Source organism: Piliocolobus tephrosceles, chromosome 1 (genome assembly GCF_002776525.5).
Source record: "Piliocolobus tephrosceles isolate RC106 chromosome 1, ASM277652v3, whole genome shotgun sequence".
Classification (NCBI taxonomy): Eukaryota; Metazoa; Chordata; class Mammalia; order Primates; family Cercopithecidae; genus Piliocolobus; species Piliocolobus tephrosceles.
The window spans coordinates 79,933,638-79,961,430 of record NC_045434.1 but is presented as its reverse complement, the minus strand read 5'-3'; the positions used below and the strand labels follow the sequence as shown (position 1 = coordinate 79,961,430).

The following is a 27,793-nucleotide window of genomic DNA, read 5'->3' as shown; positions in this document are numbered from 1 at the left end:
TTTATATATCTCTATATTTCAAGCTGGGCATAAATGTAAAAAACAACTGTACTTTTTGAAAATATAAAATCCAACAATTATCCAATCTAATAACCTAACGCACTCAGCAGATTTGTAAGTTTATTGTTCCTACGGAATATAAAAATATTCTATAATTGTGAACGTGATACACGCTTGTTGCTGTATTTTTGGGCTTCTTTTCTAAACTTCTGGATTTTACTTCCATGTTAAAAGAATAATTGAGGCACTGGTTCTGAATTGAATGCTGTATTTATTATAGTGTTTTTATTAACAAACTTTCACCAGAAAGTTCCGAGTGTGTTAATACAGCAGGCACATTGGCTTCCATGTTTGGCATTTGACAGTCCACAGAATTGCACTTCACTCTCACAATTCCGCCACAGCTTTGTGAATTATTTGGGCAGGACCTACAACCAGCCTCCCCCATTAAATGATTAAATATGATTTTTGGTTCATTCTGATTGAAATGTTCTGAGTTCACACTTGTATCCATCTGTGACAAGCTCAGCTCCACTTTCCCTCCTGCCTTGTTTTCAGTCCCTCCACTGCTCTCCATATTGCTCATGTCTCTATTTTTACAGAGTTCCTTTTGTTTATTCTCGGGGTCGCAACACGTTTTGAGAAATGATCCAGTGCTTCTGCAGACAAATGATGATGGCTCTGCCATCTTTGGAAGATGCTCTTCTATGCTCCTCTGAAGACTGTGTACATTGGTGTGGCCAATTTTTTCTTGGGCCTGAATGTGCTGCACTGGCTGGAGGAAAAAATTCCTAGGCAGAGAATTCTGCATTCCAGCTGGCTTTACTCTGCCCTGCAGGCAGGGACAGTGGTGGATGTGTGTGATGGGGTGCACAAAGCCCTCGGCAGCTTGGTGTGTGGCCTTCAGAGGTGCCACGCCGTTTTGGATCTGGACAAAGCTGCTAGCGGTAGGAGCGCACTGGTGGCACATGCAGTCCCCCATCTGCTGGCAAGAGTGCGGGCCGTATTTCAAGCGTTTGTAGGCATTTGGGCAGCCACACCTCTGATTCAGAGAGAAGAAGTGACACATGGTGTGCTGCTCAAGAGAGGGCTGTAACAAGGCAGAGCCAGTGTCATTTTTAGTGCTTTTGCTGAGTTCACTGTTGTAAGCTGCATGCACAGGCATCCCTAAATTCTTTGCTTGGCTGTTGAAAAATTGAGAGCAGATGTGGGTCTCTTCATAAGTGGTCTTCTCAGAGGCAGTGCAGCTGTGGGAAGCCAGAGGTTCTAATTCATAAAACTCATGCTCCAGTTCAGATTTGGGGCCCCTGGGATCTAAATAAGCATTTACGGTATGTGTTTTGCTTTGTCCCTTGTCACTAGGACTTGTAGACAAGGCATGGGAAAAGGCACTGCATTGTAGTTTTTTAGGTAAGGGAATCTGACCACAGGTCCCCTGTGGTCCAAGGCACCGGCACATGCACTGGAAAAAGAAGGTGGCGAAAGCCCAGCTGATACACATGATGAGCATCATGAAGGTGCCCAGCTGGGTGTATGCTAGAACTGTGGAGGGCATCATCATGGCCCCTGCCACGAAGGTGGTCAGGGCAGCCATGGCAATCGCAGAGCCCATGCGACTCAGAGAGAAGATCACCTTGCCTTCTCGGTCGGGATCTGGAGCCAAGCGGTAGGCAACCCCATAATGGACGGCAAAGTCTACAGACAAGCCAACGGCAACGGAAATGGTGACAGATTCCAACACATTTAGTTCCCAACCCAGCAGGACGAGAGAACCAACAGTGACAAATATCGTTCCAGCAATTGAAATGATGGCATAAAGGCTTATGATGATGTTCCAAGTTGTCAGCAGCATCACACTAAATGCAACAGCAACTGAAAGCCCCATGGCAATGAGGGTGCCATCGGAGAGGCTATCCTGGAGGTCATAGAACTCCAGATTGCTGACAAACCAACCATTGCTGAGGCCTTCAGGGGCCGAACTCAGCTCATTGGATATCCATGAGTCCACCTCTTTATAAAACTGATGCATCTTTTCATAAGCCAGTGTGAAGAGGTAGGTACTCTGGAACTCTAACACCACTGCCCTGATAGTATCATTAATATCAAACCTCGGCCCTGGGGTTTTGCTATCCAAATGGTACCCTGTACTCCTTTCCAGCTCCATGATAGCTCTCTTGATGCACAGTTCAAAAATCTCTTGCTTGTAGGGGAAGCTCCAGTGGCTGCAGCATGGGTACAGGGCAGGCTCATCACAGTCCTGGTTCTCCATCCACTGTTTGAACGTCTCAATGAAGCAGCTGGTGAAGTCCTGTTCATCAGTCTGGTAAAAGAACGTTTGGTTTCTCAGTTTTTGACAGAAGTGCAAAATCCAGGCCTGGGAAGCTGGGCTGGCGATGTTAAAACTGCTATCTAATGTCAACTTCCCTTTACTCTTGGGATTTAGTGGATTGCCATTGTCTTCTGGGGACACGCCCCAGATTACTGTGATGGGCATGTGGAGCTCCTCACCATGGTGAACACGTTCAAACATGAAAAGCTTTTTGTATTCAGCATCGTAACGCTCAAAAGGATGAGACGACCTGAACACCTGGAACTCGGATAACTCCAGTGAGGGCAGTTTCATCTTTGGATTTATACATACAATGTAGGCCCCACCTACAGTTAAGGCAAGGAACCCAAACAGCCAAAGGTAGCGAAACTTAATGACAATGCATGGCAATACTTTTTCAAAAAAAATTCGAGATGCTTCTGAAATGGCAAAGAGTACTTTGTGGCACTTCTGGCAAGCCACTGTCCAGCAGCTTTTGTTATCATATATTTGGGGCTGGGGCTTTTTGAAGCAAGTGAATATATTAAGAAGATACCGTTCATGCAGCACAACAACTGCTGGAAGCCATGTGACCATCAAAACATAATTCACCAAAATAGCTGTCCCTGCATAAACTCCAAAGCATCGGATTGCTGTAATGTTGCTAACATAGTTAGCATAAAAGGCAGCAGCAGTGGTAAAACTGGTGACGAACATGGAGAGGGCAGCGTGCTGCAAGGTGATGCTTACAGTTTCTGAGGTTTCAGCATGAGGCTTATCAAATTTTGTGTAGTTCCAAACATCACACAGGACAAAAGCATCATCTGCTCCAATTCCAACCAAAATAATGAGGGCAGTGAGGTTCATAAAAGGAAAAAATTCGAAGTGAAATACTACACGATAGAGAAAATAGGAAACAATCAAAGAACTGATTATTGCAAACATTGTCATCAGAGTGATAAACATGGACTTGGTGTAGACACACATGACTAAAAGGACAATCACAATGGCTATGGCAGGATACACAGTATCCATTAGAAGATAATCCTGAAACAAACTGTGTTTGATACCAAACTCAATCCCGGTGATGGTAGTCACGCCGTCAGAAGAGTTCCAGTTTTCAAAGTTGTCCAAGTAAATGTTCATCATGCTCTCCCCTTTCTCTGTGGGAGAGAAGAGCATGCTGTATTTTAAAGCTGGCGTGGCATAGTCAGCCGTCTTTGGGGTCATAAAGTCTTTGTCCACCAAGTAATGGAGGATCTGGTACACGGCATTGTACTTGGTACATTTGCGTGGCACATTGGTACACTTGAGCTGGTCCTTTCTTCTGGCTGCCATGTCCCAGCAGTCTGGCCCGAGAGTGCCATTTTGGTAGTGTTTGGCACAAGTCCGAAGCAGCTTCAAGGTATGAGAAACGTCTCGCTCGACTATCTTCTGACAGGACGATCTATTGTTCAGAATGGCGATGTAGTTTCCCAGCGTCCAGCTGGGGCAGCAGGAGGCAGCAGTGGTCCTCTGGCAGAGATCACCAAACTGGGGGTGAGATCTGATCTGCAGAGATAGAGACAAGCAGAAGGACTACAGTTTAAGTTGGTTCACAATCTTTCACAACTGGAAAGATCTGCACTAAGGTGACCTTAAGGGACAGGGAAAGTTACAAAAGCTAAATAATTATCCTCTTCAATTAGGAATCAGTTTGAAAACAGGGTGAAATTTCCCCCTAAATGGCCTCATGTTACAGGATGCCCTTTAGGTTACTTTATTTTGAATTAAAAACTACAAACAACACGCAAGTGTGAAACAACTTCAACCAATGCTAGTTTTGTTTACAAAAGGAGATCAAATTAACACCTACTTAGTCAACAAGACTTTTTAAAGTCACTTTAAAAAGCAATGAAGTGGACAGGTTGTGAAACTTAGGTATGTACCTGTATAGGATGAAGAAAACAACCGTATAATTGACAAATTTGTGGTTTTGCCTAAAATTCTGGTTATCAGCATGAAATTGTTGGTGACTAAAGTACTATATTTCAGTCAACAGTTAGAAGCAAAGATGGTATTCCCCAGAGAACTGCTTTGGCCTGAATGTTTGTGCTTCTCCCAAATTCAAGTTGAAACCTAATCCCCAGTGTGTTAGGGGGTGTGGCTTTTTTGGAGGTGACTAAATTACGAGGGAGGAGCCCTCATGAATGGGAGTAGTGCTTTTATAAGAGTCCATGAGGATGCATAGAACGCCCCATCTATGAGGAACAGGTCCTCACCAGACTGAATCTGCTAATTCCTTGATCTTGAACTTCTGAGACTCTAGAACTATAAGAAATAAATTTTTGTTGTTTATAAATTACCCAGTCCGAGGTATTTTGCCATAGAAGCCCAAACAGATTAAGACAAAAACTGTTTGGTGTATCAAAAAGTGACCACAGTAATATCAAAAGTGCTGATGTCAAGAAGCATCGGCCAGGCACGGTGGCTCACGCCTATAATCCCAGCACTTTGGGAGACCCAGGCGGGTAGATTACCTGAGGTCGGGAGTTCGAGATCAGCCTGGCGAACATGGTGAAACCTCGTCTCTACTAAATATACAAAATTAGCTGGGCATGGTGGGCGCATGCCTGTAATGCCAGCTACATGGGAGGCTGACGCAGAAGAATCGCTTGAAGCCAGGAGGCGGAAGTTGCAGTGAGCCGGGATTGTGTCACCGCACTCCAGCCTAGGCAATGGAGTGAGACTCCATCTCCAAAAAAGAAGCATAAAAGTCTGGAATAAAATTGTTTCCTGAAGTATGAGTAGACAAGGGCAATGTTTCTAGATTAAAATATGATTTATATCTGATTTTTAAATTGGTATATACAATAAAATAAATGCTGAAGAATTTAATTATTTCTTCCATAAAGTTTATTCAAATTGGCAAAAATCCTTTTTTGGAGAACTTTCTCTTTTGGTAAATGAGGGTCTGCTGCATATTAGCAAGTATGATAATTCTGGATTTGGTGTGGAAAGTATTTCATTTAAAACATTATTCCTGGAGAAGGCTTTCCATCTTATGGCTATTGTTATAAAAAATTGAAAAACTGTTTCATCACTGGTTTGCTAGATTATGGTAAAGTCTGTACCATTCCATTCTGTAAATTAGTTGAGTAGCCCCTCTTCTCTGAGGTGAGAATAAGAAATATTCCTCTTCTCCTGAGCCTGACCAGAGAGTTCTCTTTAGGAGAACTAGAACTAAAGATGACCTGGTCCTATCAGTTTCCCTCATCTCTATTTACCAAAGGCTGTCACAGGCAAGAAACTCCAAAGTTCAAAGAGGAAGTGAATATATATATTTTTTCTAGTAGGATTAAAACACTCTTTACCTTGATTAAACTAGGCTTTATCAATCATATATTGAAATGTCTTCTCAAAGTAGAGCAGCAGCTGGCATGAATCACCTCTTTAGAACTTGGACTTACCCAAGAACCAAGTTACCTATGATCCCTGAACTCTGTTTATCAGGATACGTTTCTGGGATTAATCCTGTGGGGGTGGGGTGTAGATGAAACAGGACTAGCCACGTGTTGAGAACTGTGGAAGCTGGGTGACCTATTTCGACAGTCCATTACACTATTTATCTACTTTTGTATATGCTGGAGAATTTACATAATAAAAAGTTGTTTGTTTTTCTCAAGATAAGGCTATTGAGGGTAAAGAAAAATGAACCCAAAAAGTTATTGTTCAAATGTATTAAAATAATATTTACTTTAACAAAGGCTTCATTTTAAAGCTCATTTTTGAGGAACAATTGTAGACATCCCATAAACTAGGCTAATTCATACTTGACTGTTTCCAGGTAAAAACATTCACATATGCTAACTTAGGGAAAAATGAACCACCTAACAACAGGAAACCCTGGAATGGCATCTCACTGGTTTTCATGGCAGATTACCAGTTTTACCTTACAAAGAAGTAACATACAAACCACGAGGGTCAGCTTGATGAACTGAATGAAAGGTAATGCAACCCCAATGTCTGACAGTTTTCAGATGGAAGAAAATGTACTGTATCCATTGTGAAAATCCATTATCAGCTAGAAGGAAAATGACCTGTAGTTGCTGAAATAATCAAATGTCAAAGATAAAGGACATGGAGTTGCCAACTAAAACTGGGAGAGAAAGCATAGAATTCTGTCCTTGAATAATCTTTTCAAATAATAGCACATTTTTAGATGTGTATAGTTGACCAAAGATTAAGAAGTTAGACATTATAAACACAGACTAAATACTATTTTGATGGCTGCTATTAAAAACAAGTGCTAGTAAGTCACTGGGGAGCCAATTCTCCAATTGAAAGATGGTACTGATTGATATTCAACCTTTGGGAAACCAGTTTTCGAGAACGCATACGGGTAAGAAACAAGGACAGAGAAAAGACATCATGACTGGTTTTCTCTACCCTGAGTTGGATGCCAGCACTCTGAATTTAAAGGAATGGAGTTCAAGGAATTGTCTATACTTTTAGGGAGTAAGGTCATATGTTCTTGATCTATTCATCCATTCAAAAGCAAATTTACTGAGCATCTGCACAAAATGAGTAAGGCACAGTTGTCCTTCCTCTCAAATGGTTCACGGTGTGGCAGGGAAATCAGACACAAACATAAATAGCTGTCATTCAAAGCGATAAGTATGGTATTATATGTAAGGGCTTATGGTGACCTACAGAGAAAGTACCCAAGTCTGTAAGTGTGATGTGACAATGGCACTACCTTAGTCACATGTGACTGAGATACAGAAACACAGAAGCATGTATTATATTGTGGGGCTTAAAGAGACTGGAAAGCAGGTATGTCTTCACAAAGAACACAGATATGTTTTTGCCATATTTTTGGAAGAGGGATTCATATGAATAATTTCAAAATCTTTGAAGTTTATAAAAATAAAAATGGAGTTAGTGGAAGCAACTTCTTATAACTCTCATGAGGAATATAGCCCTTCTAATTCTAGTTATTCACAAGATGGGTGCTTAGGGGAACCATTGTGCTTATGTGGTTATAACATGTCTTTGAACACTTCCCTAGTTAGATAGTGGCAGGGGTGGAGTTGACTTAAAATAGAGGGTAAAGGAAGAGAAGAGAGAAAAAGAAGAAACCAGCAGAGAGTTTTAAATGATACCTTAACTTTTAAAACTATTGGCTAAGTTGAAGATATTTTAAGAAGCTGAGAAAAGAACAAAAGGGAGGAAAATTAAGCCCTTAATACCAGGTTCAATTGATTGCTAGACCCTCCTCCCTGCGTAACAAAGCTCCCTATGTATTAAACATTTAAGGGGAGCCTAGGGAGAAAAGAAAAAGCAAGGGCTCTGTGGCCTTCTTTAAAACAAGAATAGGAAAACATGTTTCTGGGATCTTCTAAGCGTCAGGGGTTTTCCAGCTGTTCGCAAAAGTCACCCTGGTAAACAGTCTCTGACACCAAATTTCAAATCCCTTTACAAGCTGAGTCCTCAGAGCTCCAACTTTTACATTGTACAAAGACTACAGAACAAGGAAACGGTTTCCAGCAGTCAAAATTACAGAGACTCACTTCTGGTTACTAATGACACCAGTGTGTCCTTTAGGATGTCAAAGGGTAGAAAGAGGCAATGAAGAAGAGTAGGGGAATCAACTGATTTCCTTTTGAAAGTGTGTAAGAAAACAAGCATTTCTGTTAGGAGGTAGAAAACAGGATCAGAAACAGAAGCACTTCACTTTGGAAACCAACGCTGTCTGAATTATGAGTATAAATGGCATGTAATTTAAAGAAAATCTAGAGTTTGAACTAAATGTGCTGTAAACACAGGCAGGCGACAGTTGAAACATCTGGTCTCACTGGGATATTATACTAATTACCAGACGTTTTCTGGAGTCAACCCCCCAACAATTAAGGTCTTCTGCTTGCTATCACTTGGTTGTGCCCCATTTAACTTCAGAGTTGTTAATAATCAAGTGCTTCCATATAACAACCAGGATCTGGGGGCTGGGGGAGAGGAACAACTGCCAAGTAGTCTTAGGACAACTCGGCTCAAACCACTGTAACAAATAAAAATCCTAACAGTGTCTTGAACTGGGAGACTAAAAAAAGGTACAGTAATAATCTGAAAGCTGAACTGTTAACCAATAGTTATTATTTAAGATAGCAGATGAATATATCATCTCTATGAGAAAGGTATATTATTCCAGGTTCATAGAGTTTGAGACTAGAATACAAAGGTGTTTATAATTGGTAAAAATAGTATTTAACAAGTTAAAATGATAACCATTTCTTTCAGGTAGACTTTTGGGGCTCTAATCACCTATTTATTCATTTGTTGGTATGGATTTATAATTGGCCATACCAACCATTCATTTTGACATGTGTCTTGAGTCTGGTTTTCAAATTCTCACAAGAGGACCACAATACTACTCTCTTCCTAATTAACTGCCAAAGCATATAGATAATGCTCTTAGTTGGGGACTTACAAAGTATCTACTAAAAACATGTAGTTGTCCTGTTCTTGCCAGGGATTACAAACGTAAACTCACAGCTTTATCATCAACACGGTAGAAAGACAGACTTAGACAAGCAGAGTACATCTATTCCTTTAGATAGTCTAAATTATGCAAAAGCAACAAGCTAAACCATTAGAAAGCCACATACTTAGACTCCATTGCTTTGATCTCTTACAGAAATGCTTTTGATATAATGTTTTCTTGCTACCAGCCTACCTATGTTTTGCAAATCAGCTGAACTTTAATATTGTATCTCTTCTAAGCATGCTGTTAACAATTTTGTATACAGCATCACATTTCTTTTATGAAGACTATGGGGGAACTGTCTCCTCCTGTCTTAGCAGGAGGAAAAGCTGGGCTTCTAAAAAACAAATTTGTTACCCTATTTATATGACTTGTTACTGATTGTGAAATTCTTTTTGCTCTGGCTGCTGGGAGGTTAGAGATAAGTTTGCAGCTCCCATGAGCAAATGTACAAGATTGTGGGGTGTGCATTATTATAAATCTCATCTTAGCTTTATTATTTTCCTCCCATTGTTTTCCCTTCATGTAATTCATTCAACTTATGTATCCAGTCCTTTGCATATGCTTTTCTGTAAACTACCTCAACATGATGATTTTTATCATCCATCGATCTACATAAATCATGTTGAGGTAGTTACAAATATATATACACAAATACATATATATATACATATATATATATATATAGAGAGAGAGAGAGAGAGAGATGAAAGAATATACTACTTTTATTTATGAAACCCATCATGGCATACTATTGCTTACTAGCTTTTGAGTCTCAGAGTCTAACATGCACTCATGGAATAAATTGCTAGCTCTTTAAGAAAAAAAAGGATATTTATTCCGGACCATAATGACTTTTTAAGCTTCATTTCTGTGGGAAATGGCACTGTATAAGGAAACAAAATAGGGGAGGTATCTTCCTCACTAGAAGCATAAAGCAGGGTGGGTAAAGGCAGACTCTGGAGTTCAACTTGGCTGGGTTCCAATCCTGGAAGTGCCCGACCACAGATGTAAACTTTCCTCAACTAAAAAACGGGGTATGTAGTATTTAATTCATAACACTGTCATTGGGATTAAGTGAAATAATGTATTAAAGTATTTAGAACACTTCCTGGCACACGATAAATATGCACTAAATATCAGCTATTAATTAACTGAGTGAATTCAATCACTTCAGAGTCTTCAGGAAAGGGAAGGTCTAAAGATCAACCAAAGGTAGAATAATGAGGACAAAAAGGGATAGAAGTTAATGAACTGCACTCATCCAAGGTGTGATTATAAAGTAACCAGACTGGCTTAGCTTCTCTAAGCTTAATTTATCATCCGTGTAAAACACATTATAAATTCCAAGGTCATAGATCCATTGTGAATGATGTACAAGTACCCAGCATAAAATCTTGCACATAGTAAATATCACTACACATTTACAACTTTAGAGTTAACTTTCTGTATAAGAAGTATCCTAATGCATGACAAGGAGAAATAGGTTCATAGCCTTCAAATAAGGAACTGATAGCTGTAGAAGAAAATATCACAAATAAAGATTGATCACCAACTAAGAAACTTTGGGCCGGGCGCGGTGACTCAAGCCTGTAATCCCAGCACTTTGGGAGGCCGAGACGGGCGGATCACGAGGTCAGGAGATCGAGACCATCCTGGCTAACATGGTGAAACCTCGTCTCTACTAAAGATACAAAAACTAGCCGGGCGAGGTGGCAGGCGCCTGTAGTCCCAGCTACTCGGGAGGCTGAGGCAGGAGAATGGCGTAAAAATCCGGGAGGCGGAGCTTGCAGTGAGCTGAGATCAGGCCACCGCACTCCAGCCCGGGCGACGAGACTCTGCCTCAAAAAAAAAAAAAAAAAAAAAAAAAAGAAACTTTGGTCTGTTTATAGATCTTTTGTGGTTTTGTCTATGTGAAAGGAAGATGGCACTGACAGAAAATCCCAATACCTCAGTCGATTGGAAAGTCATTTTCAAAATGTACAAACAGCCTCTTAGAATGAAGGATGGGGTAAATCTGGGAGATCTGGGACCAACTAACTAGGTTACCTGGTGATACGTATTTCTTAGAAGGTACTCAGATTAGCACAATGAGACTGCTGGTTTGGGTGATCTCTTCTTTCCTTTCTACTGCCTATTTCATTAAGACATTTCCCTGTTGATAGAACAGGTGATTGCATCAGGTTGTCAGGCTAGCTCTCAGCAGGGCACATCATTCGATTTTTAACTAACCAGTTATTTTACATTTTAGAGTTATGTGAGAACACAAAGTGTTCCTTTTATGCCAGTTGCTTTGCTTGGAAAAGTTCATTAGTGACATCAGATAGCAGTTTCTATTTAGAGAAACTATCTCTGAACATAAGAAATGGACAGCTCTTCCAAACTCAGAAGCTCACTACATTTTCTGATGCTGACATGTTTTTGGCTCTAGAGAAGACTTGAGAGACAAAGCACCTGTCTTCTTGCATTCTGGTGTCTCCCAAAGCAACAAGGTGTTTAGCATTCAGGGCAGTCTGGATTGGATTACTCTGGCCATTTACATAGATACTGTATTTATGCTCTTTGATGTCCCCTTTCCCAGCCTGCTCCCTAAATTTCCCTTTGAGGTCACTGGCCCAACTGACCCAGTGATTGCCAGAGAGGCAGACATTTCATTGCACAATTAAGATGCTGACAATTGCCTCAGGGCAGGAAATAGGGACCGATGAAACTAGGTTAGGAAATAAAAAATACAACAAAAGAAGAAAAACAGTCTTGAATATTATACTGAAAAGAAATATTCTGTGAAATAACAGAAAACACCATCAACAGCCAGAGACCATGAATGGGAAAGAAAAAGGAAGATGGTATGTTTTAAAGTTAGAGAAGGAAACACGGATACTTTGATCCTGGGATCTGAGAGAATGCAAAGCTGGCCTGCTGGAGTTTACTCCTCAGTAGGTAAGCCTCTTAAGTACTTTCATCTGATCAGACACCAGGGTCAGCAGTAAAAGGAGTTTCAATAATACAACCTTATTTGTGCTAAGGAGATTTTAGTTTTATTTTACGTACCCTGGAATTATCTACATTGCACATCGATTTAATTGCAGGTAAATTCCATAATGTCTCCCCTCCAGATGAAGTAAATACCACTCTGGAATATCGGTCACCTGGTGATATGAAAAAAAAAAAAAAAGGAAAGAAAAAGGTTTACAAATTATTCATTTATTTCGTAAGACTCAGGATTCGGAAATAACTCAAACTGGGAAACCACATGGACGATTCATTAGCAGCAGGAAATTCTTTCCTTTGATAAATTCCAGGAGAAAATGTTAAAAGAAACCAAAAAAAAGCAATGCCATAATATTGTCTTAGCGCAAAGCCTTTGTCTACTCACTACATCTTAAAATTGTATGAAATATATAGCAAATCTATTTTTGGTCAGACTATAGGAAGAAAAATCCATAGGAATTTACAATAGGAAACTAATTGAATATATCCCTTTTAATTTCACAACACATCACCATAATAAAAAAAGATGCACTAGGGAATACCAAGAATGGATTATAGGGATGTTCTGCCTGGCAGCTAACTAGAGAGGAAAGATGGTGGGTGATCTATTTAAAATCACTAAAAACAGTCAACTAAGTACAGAATGCTGGCCATATTCCGGTTGAGTACATGGTCTCTCTGGTATACTAGAATCTAGAAAAATTATTTTGAAAATCAGATTAACAAAAAATATGTTTCTGAATAAGGGAGGTTGTATGATATACCAGAAAGAGCATGCATGGTCTTTAAAGTCAGATTAGGATATAACCAGGTCCTGTCATTTACTAGCTATGTGACCTTAGGCAACTAACAACTTCTCTGAGCCTTGGTTCCTCATTTGTAAAATGCAGACAGTAATATCTATCTCAAATAGCTGTGAGAATTAAATGAGATGTATCCTTAGAACAGAAACAACATGAACCACATATTAAAAAATATGAACCACATAAAACAAAGAAGATTAATTTTATGTTAGTTAAAATGCCTAATTTTGCTAACAAATCAGCTGGTAAATTTATGAATAAAGCTTTATTAGAAAAAGTTTTATCTATGATCATGAAGTTTTGGCTATTATCTTATGTTGACTAATTTTGGAGAGCAAAATCAGCCTGCTGGAAACTGAAACATTTCATTTACACAGAGTTGGTAATGGCTTTAGTCAAGGCAGAATCTACTTATGAGACAATATTTAGCATTGACTATTGAAATGTAATGTTTTTCCTGGTTAAGATCATAACTAACAGATGTTGGTTAAGCAATAATATATAGTAACACTTTGATTGAGAGAAATAAACCAGCCAGAACATGCAAGTAACCAGAGTTCAACTTCCTAACGTTTTCTAAGAGAAGAGACAGAAAAAGAAACATGTATTGCTTTCTGGGATCAGTATAAGATTCTGCCTAATCTCCTACTATCTATTACTATACAGAGTAAGAGATCAAAATAAAGACCCTGAGACTTGGTAAGCTCCAGAAACATCAATGATCCAATCAGGTCATCTAGTGTTCTAAGACAGGAAAGCATACATTTAAGAGGGATTTTCAATAACAACAGCAAAAGCTGAAATCAAAAGAGCTTTAATGTTAATATTTACTTAATTAGAAATTACACTATCCACAATTCCTCAATCCTAATCACTATGGCTAATCAATGGCTTACATACTTATATTCATGTCCTCTAGGCTGTGCCTTCCTTCTTCCCTGGCAGCTGCAGAGTAATCAGGCTGACTCCATGTTACAGCAAATTTTGGGTAGTGAATTTGTTGCCAACATTTAGAGATCTGATGATTCCACATTCAAATCTGGATTTTTGGCCAGGTGCAGTGGCTCATGCCTGTAATCCCAGCACTTTGGGAAGTCGAGGTGGCAGGATCACCTGAGTTCAGGAGTTTGAGAGCAGCCTGACCAACAAGGAGAAACCCCATCTCTACTAAAAATATAAAATTAGCCAGGCATGGTGGCACATGCCTGTTATCCCAGCTACTTGGGAAGGCTGAGGCAGGAGAATCACTTGAACCTGGGAGGCGGAGGTTGCAGTGAGCTGAGATCGCGCCATTGTACTCCAGCCTGGGCAACAAGAGCAAAACTCCATCTCAAAAAAAAAAAAAAAAAATCTGGATTTTTGACCTCTGGCAAGTTCTTGCAACATTTGGGTCCTCATTTCTAGAACCCCACCTTTTGTTGCAGCTAAGTAGCAGCTGATTTCTTTAGACAGGGCAGATGTTCCTTAGTGTTCCACAATCACCATCACTTCTCTTGTCATACCTAGCTAGCTTTATTCACTTGTATTATATGACAGGCCCAAGGTATTCAAACTTTGAATCTCTAGACTTTATTTTTTTCACCTCTCTACCTCTAATGCCTAGTGATGAGGCAGCACACAGATGGCTCTTAATACAGTATTGCTTTTTGAATGAATCAGAACTTTAAGTCATTTTCTGATTCATTTTAGAATGAATCAAAACTTTAAATGATTTTTAAATAATTCAACAGATTATTTCAAGGTTCAATCCAAAAATATGTACCTGTATTTGATCTAGAAATAAACAGTACAAGGAATGTTTAAAAAGACTTCAAATGTTGGGCGAGGTCGAGAATTTCATTAGATTTATATCTTCCTTAAAATAAGAACACTCAATCATTACTTTTCTCATTAATTTTAATAATATAATAAACTCAGACTAGTAGTTGACTAAACTAGAAAAGTAAAAGAAAAAGTTAATTAGCCAAAATTTCTTTAGGTTCAACAGCAACAGTGAAGCTGTGTGACTAGCCACACATGACTATCAGTCTAGACTGTGATCATGTTCAATTTTAAATGCCAGCAAACCGCTGAGCGTTTGTTCATCTACGATGCCACTCACTTGGAACGTCGCAGAAAAAGCTGTCCTTGTGGAAGTTCCAGTCAACTTCTCTTTTCTCTCTTTCATAATGATCATCTGACCATCTATCATCCCGATGGCTGAAATGGAACGACAATTTGATCTTCAATAAAGTTCTCGCTATTTCAAGGCTGATAAGCATACTGGAAACAGTACTTCCTCAAAGCCATGACCTGCTTAGTTCTTGATATTAAGTTGAAAGGATTAAAAGAAGCAATCAACATTAATTTTCTCACTTCTAAAAAAGAAAAAAAAAAAAGAAAATCTCACCTTTTCATCCTACTACAACAAAATCTTCAAACACATGACAAGTTAAACAAATCCAGTGGCAAAGATTTTGAGCCACACATTTTATATTTAAATTTTTTGTTCAGGCAGTATTTTAAGAGGAATTCAGTAAGCAATGTTTTGTTTAAAAGTTATATAAAAATAAATAATTGATTACCTTTTGGCTTGTTCATCTGCATATTTAAAGGGATAATTTGCTAATGTTGCTTTGTATCCTGTATTTTTCACCATATTATTCCATGTGACCAGTCTCTGGCCTATTGCTGTACCTCTTGGTTCAAAACCCTAAGGCAAAATTACAAGTGCTCGTTAGTGTATTTCATTTCAGGCTAAGTATAGTTACAATGAAAGCTTGGGAAAGCAATGTCAAAGTGATGTATAGCTTTCGACAGAAAATATAGCTGTTCCTCACAGTTACTCCAGAGGTGACTGCATTAAAACAAGATGCCTTGACATGATAATCATCACCTATTTGCTGTGACAAAACAGTTTGATTCTTTGGTATGTTACATGTCTAAGGAAAGTTTATCTTTTCAACTCATGCCTAAGCATTTAGTAAATACTTATTTTTATCTTATAAAAATTATGATAATATTAAATCATGTTACACATTGTTAGTATTTTTACAAGAGTGTTTCATTATCCTTGATCATATTTTCCCATAATTCCACTCCAGAGAAACATTTACTTAAAAACAGACTCCGCTATCTGTTAGTAATACTGAAATTCCTTCAACTTCTTTGGGAGAAAACAGAGACAGTGTTAAAGACTTTATGAGAATAATTTTATAGAAGGCAGATTCTCCAATTTATTGCTTTTTAGCTTAAGCATGGGGACCAAGAAGCAAACCTTCCAGATTTTTGAGGGTAAGCAAGTTCCTTGATCTTTTAACAACCTGATAATACAGATAAAGTAATGTCTTTACTTTTCAGAAAGAGAATTGTTGCTTGAGAAGGTTTTTAAAGAAATGGGTTACTAAATAACATAAGGCAACTTGTATTAAAATACACAATATTTGAAGATGATTTTAGGCTAAAGAAAACATAAATGCTACTTACCAGCAATGGATCGGAGAAGTCAGGAAGCTCTGGCACTAATACTCCAACCAAGGCACAGACCACGATGAACATGGTGCACATGCCCAAGACCACCACTGGCCAGTCAGCTATCAGGGCTGCATAACTACAAAACACAAAGAAGTGTCGGCTATCAGGGCTGCATAACTACAGAAACACAAAGAAGGCCCAAAGAAGGCCCTTTGCAGAAATATTTTTGGTACCTAAGAGAGCAATTTATTAAATCCTCATATTGTAGACCAAATACAGGTATTTATCAATACAATATCTAATTGAGTTATAAGTATTTGTATGTAATTGTAGAAGAAAGTTACAAGATCATTCTCCCCTCATTTTTGTGATCAAGTAGCACTTTATGCCACAGGCTACTGAGAGTCAGAATAATGTTCATATATGACAAGTAACATTTTATATCTACATCTATGACTGTAAAAGATATAAAATACACACTTCATTAGTGGAAAAAAAACAAATTTTAACAGAGGATCCATTCTCCATGCAGTGTCTTCCAGAACTTTTGTTTCTCTAGTTATTCCCTTTCTCCACACCTTTACTCTCACAGTTCTTAAAGAAGAACTCAATCTATAAGCAGGTTCATATAGTGCAAATCTTAAAAATAACCAAACTGAGGGCTGAGCACGACGGCTCACACCTGTAATCCCAGCACTTTGGGAGGCCGAGGCAGGCGGATCACAAGGTCAGGAGTTCGAGACCATTCTGACTAACATGGTGAAACCCTGTCTCTACTAAAAATACAAAAAATTAGCCGGGCATGGTGGCGCACACCTGTAGTCCTAGCTACTCGGGAGGCTGAGGCAGAAGAATCGTTTGAACCCAGGAGGCGGAGGTTGCAGTGAGCCGAGATCGTGCCACTGTACTCCAGCCTGGGCGACAGAGTGAGATTCTGTCTCAAAAAACAAACAAACAAATGAACAAACAAAAACAAACTAAACATTTCCCACAAACCTGTAACTTTCCTTCTAGCTAAAACTAGTGAACATATCGACTAGATATGTGAGTTCCATGAGGGCAGAAATTCTTGTCAGATTCATTTAGTGTATTATCGGTGGAAGGTGATCAATATCTATTGACTAAATGAACAAACACCTGGTGCTTGTACTCCTCAGCTACTACAATCTGGCTTTAGTCTCTTCCCACATGTGGGGAACTGTCTCTATTACCAAATCCTACCACCAGGCCCTTTCTTCCAGATGTGCTTCCCACACCCTCATTTGTTACCTCAAATTGGAAGATCTGTTTCTGTATTCCTTCCATGAGGTCCTGGATCACACGTTATTATTTTGACACTTTCAAGTCTTGATATGAGCTGAGTACCCAACAGCAGCTGACTAAACTGAACTTTTTCTAAAATTCAAAATGCATCCTGCAAACTTCTGGTTTCTTGAATCTTTATTAGAAGAAAAGCAAGACAAAATATTTAACTTGTGGACCACTACTCTCAAATTCTCAGCAATGTTAGCTCATTTGGCTGCTACAATGGCTACTTCTGGCTCATTTGAAATAGGATTCTTACTCATATATTTTTGAGTTATTTCTTCAAAATCATGCTAGTAGTTACAAATAATTCTGGTGGCTCTAAATGTCAGTCTGAAAAAAAGCTACTATATGTCTCTAAGAATAGACTGCCAATTTTTATAATCTGATGTCTTAACTTTATTGATCTGGCTTTGGGGGATATTTGCTTCAAATTATAACTCTAGTAAGGATATTAAAATATAGCGTAATTATGCTTTAAGGGAGCATGTGCACAGGCACTTTTCACTGCTGCTCTTTTAAAGTAATCTTATAAGGCCAGACGCAGTGGCTTTATAAGTGGCCTGTAATCACAACACTTTGGGAGGCTGAGGCAGTCAGATCACCTGAGATCAGGAGTTTGAGACCAGCCTGGCCAACATGGTGAAACTTTGGCTCTACAAAAATACAAAAAAAATACAAAAAATACAGGCATGGTGGCACATGCCTGTAGTCCCAGCTACTTGGGAGGCTAAGGCAGGAGAATTACTTGAACCCAGGAGGCGGAGGCTGCAGTGAGCAGAGATCACATCAGTGCACTCCAGCCTGGGTGAGCAACACTCTGTCAAAAAAAAAAAAAAAAAAAAAAAGAGAAAGAAAGAAAGCAATAAAGGAAGGAAGGAAAACGAAAGAAAGAAAGGAAAGGAAAGGAGAAATCTTACAAAAATAAACAAATAAATACAAGCTCGTCCTTATTCAGAATACCAGTTGCTCTTATGCTTTACATAAATTATCATCTCGTTCAATTCTCACAACAACTGAGGCACAGACAAGTTATAGAACTTATTCAGCGTCACAAAACTAGGAACCTAGAGAGTCTGGTTCTAGTGTCAGGCCTTTTAATCTCTGGGCTGTCATTTCTTTCTTCAGACACAAGAGTAACTAGAAACATTAGGAATAACTACACTTGGCACAAATGTCTGCTTCCCAAAACTTACAATTAAACATTCCTAGCCCTACTTATAGTTAATTTCTCTATGCAAAATCATATGGGTTCTAAGTTTGAACATTATTCACTAGACTGCAAATGTTGGATTTAAAAACTCATTCAGGAAAAGTGATGCTAGATAAGACAGAATAACCTTTTAGAATAATTCTGAATATAATAAAAACATATAAGTGACAATAAGCTGATTGTAGTTGTTCAAATGTAAACACCAAGTGGCTAGAAGCTTTCACACTTCTAGGACACACCCTGTGCAAAAACATTCTCCTTACTTTATTTCCTCCTCCACCAAATGCAAACTAAGATGAAAGTAACTAGTTTTGAAGCCATAAAGTCCTCTGTGTCAATAGCACATTTGAGACTACATTCATTGCTTCAGACTTAAAAAGAGTCCTTTACATTTTAGACCATTAAAATATCAGCCCTGTGAAATGAAAATGGCCCCAGGCTTATACAATTATTCATTACACTTTATTTTAAATGGATTCATTTTCTCTCAAATGAATCAGAAGTCATGCATTTTTACCTGCTAACGTTATCAATAGAGGGCAATAGGCCCCAAATTGCTTAGTATTCATACTGTGGTTTAATTTACCCATATAATGATTTTTTATTTTGTGTTCTTGAAAATCTGCACACACATGTATAGCAACCTTAAAAGCCTCATTCAATAATTGCTTTTCTTCCCTTTGAAAACATTTGGTTTTGATTTTACAGCACTGCTACATACCATATACGTGCACTGACTACATATGGAAACTTTATGGCATTAGTGATTTCAGCACATTTCTTCCAAACACGTTTAACCTTGCTTACTACAATTCCACTTCCTTACATGCCCGATGTTTCCCATGCTAACCTTTCTTAGAGACAACTGTTCACATTTAAGTAATGGGATCACCATCCTGAGTATATAACACACCATGGGGGAAAGCCCAATCATTCTGAGTAAATTTTACTCAAACAAGTATTTCTCCTCAACACCACAAAGTTGCTGAGGCTAATTCTACTCCTCCTGCTATCTATGCAAAGATACAGTATAGCTGTGGGTACCACATGGGAAACCAAGTTGCATGCGCAATATGAAATCCAGACAATGGTTGTAATATGAAGATAAAAATCCAATAAAGTAGGAAAATTGGAGAAGTAAAGGAAATTAAAAATGGCCTATAAATCTCACAAATATATATATATATATATATATATATATATATATATCCATATCCTGTGCATTATTCTCTTTGAAAAGTGGGACCACATGTGCAGTAGAAGAATTTTCAAAGGAACCATTCTTTTAACTATCATGTATTCTTCTCCATATCAAATAATACTTGTCTTTCATCCACCTGCTCTAATATTGAAAATCTTTAGACACCACAATATAACTGTAAATGTGGCCCACCTCTGTAACACCTGGCTTACAGCAGGTAGTCATTTTCCAGTGAAAGACCGTTTTCCCAGAGGCCCTACTGCTGCACGAGCTGCTGAGGTTAGGGCCCACAGCTCTTTACAGGGCACTGCTATATAAAAGTTCACATCATCTTCTCAATAGGTTAAGTCTCAAATAGGAGACAGATCTGAAGGGCTCGTTCTCCTTTTACAGAAGAAGAAACAGAAGCAGCAGAGGTAATGAAACGTGTTCGTGGGTGAACCGTGGATCTGAGTTAGCAGGCATGCTGCCTGGCATTCTGGTCCAGGGTGTTACGGCCATGCTGGAGTTTTCACTGCTACTCAGTGGAAGCCCCTCAAACATAGTCAGAGATTTTCAGTCACCTTATTATTGGGTTTACTCTGGAAACAGATCAGAAATAACTGTTAAAACAAATAAACGAAGTATCTTATAGAGCCAACTTATGCTCAAGTGACATTAAAATAGGGGCCAATTTTAAGTGGGTCATTTATATTATAACATTCCCCCATAATAAATTTTCCTCTTAGCTTACAAAGATTTTTTTTCCCTTGCTCTTTGCTGCCTTTCTCAAAACACTCTTCTTTTTTCTTCTTCCTCTGAGCAGAAAGTCATGTTTCAGATGGTGTAAGTCAGTCCCCACGCCAGAGGCTTCCTTTTCGTCACCAACCACTGGCTCTTTAACCCCTTATAGCTTGGCTTTTGCTCTCATGACTCTTCTGAACTGCCCAAGTCAACTAACTGTTCTTGGTTTTTATCTTCCTTGACCTGAGCAGAATTTAACACTGTTAGCTACCTCTTTCTTCCTAAAAATCCTTTCCCCTTTGGTTTATTCCTTTCTGTTTCCCTTAATAGCCCTTTCTTGTTCCTCTTGTCCCTTAAAGATAGACATTTCAAAATGTTATTAAGTCATAACTTTTCCAGTGGCATCAACTATCAACTTAGTGGGAAGAGTGATTGAAGTTTGAGAAAATTAAAAAAAAAAAAAAAAAAAGAATATACAACTCTTTTTTTCTTGTGAAGTAACAAATTCATCCAACAATTAGCATTAAAGAGTAAGGATGCAAGGCATTCTGGGAATACAAAAATGGCAGACTTGGATCTTGCCCTCAGGGAATTTACAGCCTAATACAGAAAATAAGACAGGCACACAAATATCTACAAGACAGGTTAAAAAAAAAATATGTGTGTGTGTGTGTGTTTTTCTTTCCCCCCTGAGATAGAGTCTTGCTCTGTCACCCAGGCTAGAGTGCAGTGGCATGATCTTGGCTCACTGCAAGTTCCACCTCCCGGGTTCAAGCAATTCTCCCACCTCAGCCTCTGAGTAGCTGGGATTCCAGGCACCCACCACCACACCCAGCTAATTTTTGTATTTTTAGTAGAGACGGGGGTTTCACCATGTTGGCCAGGCTGGTCTCAAACTCCTGACCTCATGATCTGCCTACCTTAGCCTCCCAAAGTGGTGGGATTATAGGCGTGAGCCACTGTGCCTGTCCAAAAAATGTGTTTTTTAGAGGGGTACAGATGAAATGTTTTGTGAATTCAATAAGGGAAGCAGTAAGTTCCAGCCAAGGTGGGAAAGGGGAATCAGGAAAGGCTTTGTTGAAGAAGTTATAGTTATATTCATATATACTTATAAGAAATTATAACTTTGTTTTAATAATACCAATGTAATAACAGAGAAAGAAATGAATTTTTTCAAAGTAAAATTTTTAGTCATTTGAGAAACCCTATTTATAGAAAAGTAGAAATTCGTTTTTTTAGTATGCCATATTTACTTGCATACCTCTTTGCCTTATTTTCTTTCTTTCTCTCTTCTTTTTTTGCAAAAATGAAAAGGGAATTGTTAAACAAAATGTGGTATATACATACAATGGAATATTATTCCAGCCTTAAAAAAAGGGGTTCTAATACATGCTACAACATGAATGAACCTGGAAGACATCATACTAAGTGAAATAAGCCAGTCACAAAAGGACAAATACTGTAGGATTCGACTCATACGAGGTACTTAGAGCAGTCAAACCCATAGAGACAGAAAGCAGGATGATGGTTGCTAAGGCCCAGGGGTAGGAGAAAATGGGGAGTTAATATATAATGGATATAGAATTTAAGTTTTACAAGAGAAAAAAAGTTCTGGAAATGGATGGTAATGGTTATACAACAATATGAATGTACATAATGCCAAAGAACTGTACTCTTAAAAATGGTTAAAAGGCAACATATATGTTATATATACAACAAATATAAACATGTTATATATACAACACATATAACATATAAACATGTTATAACATTTAAAGTATGTCAATATTTTTAAACTATCATATAAACCTGTTTTATAACATATAAACCTATGTTATATATAACACATAAACCTATGTTATATATAACACATATGAATGCGTGTGCGCTCTCTCTCTCTCTCTCTATATATATATATATATATTTTTTTGAGACAGGGTCTGGCTCTGTCACCCAGGCTTGAGTGCAGTGGTGTATTTCAGCTAAGTAAAAACTCTGCTTCCTAGGCTCAAGACATCCTCTGACCACAGCCTTCTGAGTAGCTGGGACTACAGGTGCAAACCATCATGCTTGGCTAACTTTTTGTAATTTTTTGTAGACACAGGTGTCCCCATGTTGCCTTGGCTGGTCTTAAACTCCTGACCTCAAGTGATCCGCCTGCCTCAGCCTCCCAAAGTGCTGGGATTATAGGCGTGAGCCACTGCGCCTGGCCTATTACGTATATTTTACCACAATTTAAAAAAAAATTTTTTTTTAAATAGAAGGATAGTTTACTAATTAATATCTATGTAGTAATTTCACCTCAAAGAGAGGATAACTCCCTTGAGGCAGGCATCAGTGTTATCAGCATCTGAGCTTCTTTGGCAACTGAATTTCAAAGATCGCTTAGAATTTCTTAAGTGTAATGACATTGTACCTGGAATTACAATGTGTAAGAACATCTGATGAGAAAATGCTTTTTTAAGGAACTTTTATCTCGTCAAAATTTTCTCTGTTGAAAGATAAGCCTTAAACATTTCCACATAAAGGAATACTTCCATTGGTAACAAGATTTTTAAAAAGAAAGACAACCCCTCTGAAATAAACTGCCATGAATTCAAGTCCTGGTAGTTGGCAGAACAGTATCTCTTTCGTCACTAAGTAAGCCACTGAGAAGCCAATCCATTGCAGGAAGGAATGCAAAATAAACAAATATAAATGTTTACACACAAATATAATTTTTTTTTTTTTTGAGACAGAGTCTCACTCTGTCTCCCAGGCTGGAGTACAGTGGCACAATCTTGGCTCACTGCAACTGCCACCTCCCAGGTTCAAGCGATTCTCCTGCCTCAGCCTCCTGAGTAGCTGGAACTAAAGGCACGTGCAACCATGCTTGGCTAATTTTTGTGTTTCTGGTAGAGATGGGGTTTTGCCATGTTGGCCAGGATGGTCTCAAACTCCTGACCTCAGGTGATCCACCCACTTTGGCTTCCCAAAGTGCTGGGATTACAAGCATGAGCCACTGCACCTAGCCCTAGACACAAATAGAATTTAATACGGTTAGAAATCTACCTTAAGATTAAAACCACTTTTGGAGATATGGAATTCCTCAAGCAGCCAACTCATGGGAATTTCTTTTTCTTTCATAAAAATATGAATGAGGAAAGTGAAAAGAACAGCAAAATATGGAGAAAATACTAGACTGGAAAAAGTATGCAGGTAAGTTTATTATTTAATAAGATGACCCAGATTACTTTACCTTTTTGGCAACTTGAAAGGTCTGGATGGTCTGGAAAAAAAAAAAAAAAAAAACAAAGGAAAAATGATCAAAAACAAAGCATCATAACATAAACAAAGGCTTTACATATGTATTGAACATTTTACTTGTTATCTCTATTACAAAGAATCCTGGAAGCACAAAAAGAAAAAAGGCAATCTATTTGAGAGATTTTAAACGATGAATGTTGGCTACTTTACATACCAGTAGAGACCGCTCAAGTGGCTACTCAGGAGGCAGAACCTTCCCAGACTCCGTATTACCGTCTCCTGATGGAATCATAGTCACACTGCATAATATTCTTCTCTGAGATCTACAGCTACCAGATTCAGTCTTCTCTCTGATAGCAGGAATCCACATCCCTAAGCCTCCAATCTAAGCTGCTTCCTTATATAGCAAAGATCCTAACACTTAAAAAAAATAGGATATTAATACCTTCTTTTAGGTATTCTATTCCCTCTTCAAGATACCTGTTGCTTCTCCAGTTTTCAATTTCTTAATATCTAACTTTGCAATCCACTTCAACAGATAGGGGCTTGTGTTTCCAATCAGCTCTTTCCCACACTCTGTTTTATTATTCCCACTCATCCTTTATACCTTGCCTCCCAGATACAGGATGAGCTTGCTAAAGAAACTCCAAACTCAGTCTCAACCTCCAAACTCTGTATTCCTATCAGATTATTTTTTTCCTATTTACTGGAAAGCATTTAATAATTTGTTGAACAAACAAAAGTACACTGGTTATCACATCCTGGTCTAAAGACACATGGGAGTTCCTGAGACCCTTTCATGGGGTTTGTGAGACCTCCCTTTTCCAACTACAGATCTGTGTAAAGCCAGATTTTCTTCATATACTTCATATATTTCAACCAAATGGCATATTGCCATAGATTACAGAACAAATATGAGAATCCTGCTATCTTCTAGTAAGTCACATGTCAAAGAGATTTGCAAAAATGTAAAACAATGATACTTACCTTGCTAAACTTTTTTGTTTTGAAAAATGTAATTATTATTCACAAAGTGTTATTTATGTTTACATGTAATAGGCTTATTATTAATTTTAATGAGTTTCATAATTTAATATTTGTCAGTTCCAATTCTGATATGGTACATACAGCTATAAGACATAAACAAAAGCTCTTTGAAGATTCTTAACAATTTTTGAAACTGAAAGGGGTTGTGTGACCCAAAGTTTAAGAACCACTACACTAATTTATTGAGGATATATAAATATTTGCTGACTGAATAATTGAATTGCCTAGCTACATACTCTTTCTGAAAATGAAATCTTTCACCAGACTGTACCATACTTTGAGGGAACAACACAAAATGTAAAAACCTGTCCTCCAAACTTTCTATTTTAAGCTATTACTCTTCCAATAGTTGGAACCCTACCTTGGAATTTCTTGAAGATCTAAAGTTCTCTTTCCTATTTTCTCTCTCTGTTTACGTTTCTCACTCAGATACATGTATGCACTCTTACAAAGAAACATTTATCTAATTCCTAGTATATCCATGAACAAGACAAACAGGGTTCCCAACTACACAGCTAACATTCTAGAATGCACTTTGTATTAAACTGTTGAACAAAAGAGGCATGTGTTCTAAATTTCAAGCTTTATTTACATGCCCTCATTATGGATTCTACACCCATTAAAATATTAAAAGCAAGGAGATGGAACAATCTCAGAAGTTGCAAGCACTGAAAATAATTTTAGGGAATATATATTCCAATTCCACTGCAGCCTCATTTTCAGAGATGGGCTTCAGTTTGCCTTTGGTCTCTCAGTGTCTGAATAATGGAGCTGTAGTGAGAACTCAAGTCTCTTGATGCTTAATTTGCTGTTCTCTGTACTGTGAGTATTTGTCTGTAAAACCAAGGAAGAAAAGCCCATAGGGAAAAGAGAAAGTATTAATCTCTCATACAGAAAATAATTGTCTTTTCTTTTGGCAGATGTGGAGCTTAAAGTCTGAGTTTCCACTAAGAACAGCATAAGATAACTCATTTTTTGTTTGTTTGTTTTGTTTTTGAGACAGAGTCTTGCTCTGTCGCCCAGGCTGGAGTGCAGTGGCTCAATCTCTGCGGGTTCCAGTCTTCTCTGCGGGTTCCAATCTCCTCTCAGGTTCTAGTGATCCTCCTGCCTCAGTCACCTAGGTAGTTGAGACTACAGGCGCATGCCACCATGCCCAGCTAATTTTTGCATTTTTAGTAGAGCTGGTGTTTCATCATGTTGGCCAGGCTGGCCTTGAACTCCCGGCCTCAGGTGATCCACCTGCCTGTGCCTCCCAAAGTGCTGGGATTGCAGGCCTGAGCCACTATGCCTGGCCGAGAACTTATTACTTTAAGAAAAAAGATGAGACTGAATATTTACAGCATTATAAAGGACACCAAAAATGCATTCTTTTTATATATATACTGTAAAGATAATTCATTTTTAAAAATCTAAAAAAAGACATTAGATACATTAAAAGGAAACATATCTTATTTGTATTCATATCTCCATAACTAGTATAATGTATGGACCTTAGTGGATGTCAGATCAGTGTGTGTTGGATTAATGAATGGGGATATTTCATTCCTTTTCTCATACTCAACAGCTTTGAAATCAGTAGACAACAAATTTAAAAAGCAAGAAGCTAGGGACATAAATATTAACATAGGTAAATTTTATTTTGTTTCTTTTTTTCTCTTAGACACACACACACACACACACACACACACACACACTTTGTTACATCAGCCCATTCCTATCTGTCAATCCTAAACTCTTTCAATATTTTACTAAACTTTGTAAGTTTCTCTTTGTGCCTCTGTATCCTATAGTATAGGCTCTCTGTTCAATGCTGCAGGAACCATTAGTTTGTTGGTTAATCAGAAAGGTTAATTAAAGAGAAACATTTTTTGAAGTTCTACATACATTCCTTAAATATCTAATAGTAACTTAAACATAAATGTCAATCTGTTCTTACATAAACCATAGAACTGCTACATTGTCTATGACTGAGTTTTTGAGGACTTAGGATACTTGTGAGTATCCTGGGTATACTGACTACAATACACATCTAAATTTTGATGATTTTTTCCCAAATCTTTTACAATTTTTTCTCCCGTGCCTAATTCAACAGTATACATTTTTTTGTAGCAATTAACCTTTTTTCCCTAAGGCTACAATTTTCTTTTCATGAAAACAACTTTTTCTTTTAGCATCTATATATAAGTGAACTAAAAAATTTAATCAGATGACATAATTACCAAAACAAGCCAACTGGCATGCATGGGTTTGGTAAGCACACTTGTCAAATGCCGGGAGCAGAAGTGTGTGGCTGCAGGAGAGAGCAGCCTCCTGACCTGCAGCACTCAGCTGGCCAGGGCCATCCAAGTGTGCAGAGAGGGACGGAGCGCAGGGCCACTCCAGTGAGCTGGTGAGGGCTCAGCAGCTTTACACAGACTGGGCTTTCAGTGAACACGTTCACATCTGAAGAAGCCACGAAGCACGCTTAGTTTTCTGGTGAATCTACAAAAGACCAAAAACCCCCAAAACCTGTATTTTCAAATACAATTACATATTGATTTTTCAATATGAGTTTTATAGGGATATAATTCATATACCATATAATTCACCCAATTAAAGTACAATTCCATGGTTTTTAGTACTTTCATGAGTTATGCGACCATCACTACAACTATATGTTGATTTTATTTAAAAAGTTTTTAATTTAAATTCTTTTCTTTTGAGACAAGGTCTTGCTCTGTCACCCAGGCTGGAGTGCAGTGGGCCAGCTCACTACAGTCTCCATTTCCTGGGCTCAAGTAATCCTCCCACCTCAACCTCCTGAGTAGTTGGGACCACAGGTGTGCGCCACCACACCCAGTTAATTTTTTAGATTTTTTATTTGTAGATGTGGGGTCTCCCTATGCTGCCTAGGCTGGTCTTAAACTCCTGGGCTCAAGTGACCCTCTCGCCCAGGCTCCCAAAGTGCTGGGATTACAGGCGTGAGCCACTGTGCCTGGCTTAT

General features: G+C 38.4%; 1 protein-coding gene across 4 annotated transcripts in view; it reads right to left on the bottom strand.

Moving 5' to 3' along the window:
• Positions 1-251: 251 nt before the first annotated feature.
• The window catches only part of DISP1 (dispatched RND transporter family member 1), a 195,573-nt gene continuing 168,031 nt past the window's right edge, over positions 252-27,793 (bottom strand). Inside the window, exons 2-8 of one of the 4 annotated variants that reach the window (XM_023203680.2) lie at positions 27,126-27,291; positions 23,756-23,785; positions 16,088-16,211; positions 15,187-15,314; positions 14,724-14,821; positions 11,880-11,977; positions 252-3,859 (exon numbers count right to left, since the gene is read on the bottom strand). In XM_023203680.2, coding sequence (XP_023059448.2) covers positions 275-3,859; positions 11,880-11,977; positions 14,724-14,821; positions 15,187-15,314; positions 16,088-16,168 — 3,990 coding nt within the window. In that variant the 5' untranslated portion in view covers positions 16,169-16,211; positions 23,756-23,785; positions 27,126-27,291 and the 3' untranslated portion in view covers positions 252-274. Of the gene's footprint in view, positions 3,860-11,879; positions 11,978-14,723; positions 14,822-15,186; positions 15,315-16,087; positions 16,212-23,755; positions 23,786-27,029; positions 27,292-27,793 lie in introns of those variants that run through there. The other 3 variants (XM_023203679.2, XM_023203677.3, XM_023203678.2) reach the window with 3 other exon arrangements.